Raw genomic sequence first — 2,186 nt, forward strand, 5'->3', positions numbered from 1 at the left:
TGATCCACACAGTCAAAGGCTTTGGCATAGTCAATAAAGCAGAAATAGATGTTTTTCTGGAACTCTCTTGCTTTTTCTGTGATCCAGCGGATGTTGGCAATTTGATCTCTGGTTCCTCTGCCTTTTCTAAAACCAGCTTGAACATCAGGAAGTTCACGGTTCACATATTGCTGAAGCCTGGCTTGGAGAATTTTGAGCATTACTTTACTAGCATGTGAGATACTTGGTAATAAATTTTTAAAATCATTTTTTAAAAGCATAAACTTGCTCATAGATTTCAAATCTGATGGGATTAAGTCATTAGTATTGTCTGAAACTAAGGGGAGTTGTTTTTTTTGTTTGTTTTTGTTTTTGTTTTTTATGGCTGAACTGTGCAGCTTGTGGAATCTTACCTTAGTTCCCTGACCAGGTATTGAACCTGTGCCCTCATCAATGAAAGTGCAGGGTCCTCACCACTGGACCACAAGGGAATTCACTGGAGGTCTTTATCCTTTGTGTTCTATCATATCACCTTGTCTTTTAGACAGAAAGTCAAAAGGACTTTGTTGGAATATATACTCTTTAGGACACACTTGTGCTGGGACTAGAACCTGGGCTTGAAATGCTATCCTGAGGCTTAGCTGGCTCTTACCGTTTCATTCAAAGTCATACAGTTGCAGCAATTTGAGTAGTTAGAGTATTTTATAGACTCAGGTTACTGCAGTGTTTTTCTGGTTGTCTTCCTCTGCTTTGCACTGTTCAGGAAAGATTGGGGGAGCATGGTTAACTCAATAACCAAGGGTTAAATATTATGAGTGGCCTCACATCTCTGGTTCAGTGTCAGGAAAATGTTCATTGATTTAAGTAGGTGTTATAGCTCAGTAAAGAATGGCCCTATGTTTGGCAAGAAAGCAGATATGGAAACTGTACTCACAGCCAAATTCACATGAATATAGTAATTGGTTAACGTCAAAGGAAATGATTTTGACAGATTTACATGTTGGGGTGGGTTAGAAATCCATGAAAATTCAGGATTCAAGTGCATTTTTTATCTTGCAGTGGAAGAATCTGACACAGAATAGAAAGCAGCCTTCCGTAAATGAAGTGCCGTTGGCACATCCAGTCCACTCTGTTTTGACTCCATTGTGATACAGGTAGATTTGATGTACCCTGTCAACACTCTTTCTTGCTTTCTCTTTAGACTCAGAAGTAGATGAACCCAGAGAAGAAAAGAAAGAATGCTACTATAACCTGAACGACGCCAGTCTGTGTGACAACGTGCTGGCTCCCAATGTCACCAAGCAGGAGTGCTGCTGCACCTCCGGTGCTGGGTGGGGAGACAACTGTGAGATTTTCCCCTGTCCAGTCCCGGGGACTGGTAAGAATCAGCTGAGTGCTGTGTTCACACTGGTATTTGTTGTGTGCTGTTCACGGGTCTTAGAATGTTCTCATTTGGGTTATTGAAGCCTCAAAGTGCTGGTACCTGCTGTAGTCAAATTGAGTGGGTTTCTAGAAAGCTAGAAACCAAACCCTGTCCTGCCTCAATATAAATTCTTGAACTTCTGTTTATCACAGAATATGCTGTTATGGTGACATTCCATATGATATTTTGTCAGAAACTTAATTCAGTTTTATTCCATTTTTAATATAAAAGCAATGATTTTTCTGACACTGACACAGCATTGTTCCTAATTAGAGCTTGTATATTTAAGCCAAGATTTTTCTTGATGGATTCTTATTAGAAATTTAGAATACTAGCGCTCAGGTCGCTTCAGTCTTTTCTGACTCTTTGCGACCCTATGGACTGTCGCCCACCAGGCTCCTCTGTCCATGGGATTCTCCAGGCAAGAATACTGGAGTGGGTTGCCATGCCCTCGTCCAGGTAAAATACTGGATACCATAGTAATGGTGCAATAAGTCGTGAAAGTCCATAGCACTTGTAAGTAAAACATGGATAAATAACATAAGTGAACTATCAAGTTTTTTAAAAATTATAAGTAAACTTATGAAGTCATTAGGTTTATTTGCACCTACTTTGTAATTTAGAGATTGTACTGAATTTATTTGTCTGAATTGGATGGCAAGGTTTACCTTTAAGTTGCTGAATTTGAGAAAGCAAAACTGAATGTAAAACATACTTGTAGGGGGAAAAAAATCATGGACTTTTTTTTTTCTTTATTTTTCCCACCTTTTTTTTTTTTTTTTTT

General features: G+C 38.9%; 1 protein-coding gene across 5 annotated transcripts in view; it reads left to right on the forward strand.

Moving 5' to 3' along the window:
• Positions 1-2,186, forward strand: part of LTBP1 (latent transforming growth factor beta binding protein 1) — a 379,548-nt gene that overhangs the window by 334,120 nt on the left and 43,242 nt on the right. For all 5 annotated transcript variants that reach the window (XM_010829829.1, XM_010829830.1, XM_010829831.1 and 2 more), the window contains one exon: positions 1,181-1,357. In XM_010829829.1, coding sequence (XP_010828131.1) covers positions 1,181-1,357 — 177 coding nt within the window. The remainder of the gene's footprint in view (positions 1-1,180; positions 1,358-2,186) is intronic.

This window comes from Bison bison, unplaced genomic scaffold, assembly GCF_000754665.1.
Source record: "Bison bison bison isolate TAMUID 2011002044 unplaced genomic scaffold, Bison_UMD1.0 scf7180017864508, whole genome shotgun sequence".
Classification (NCBI taxonomy): domain Eukaryota; kingdom Metazoa; phylum Chordata; class Mammalia; order Artiodactyla; family Bovidae; genus Bison; species Bison bison.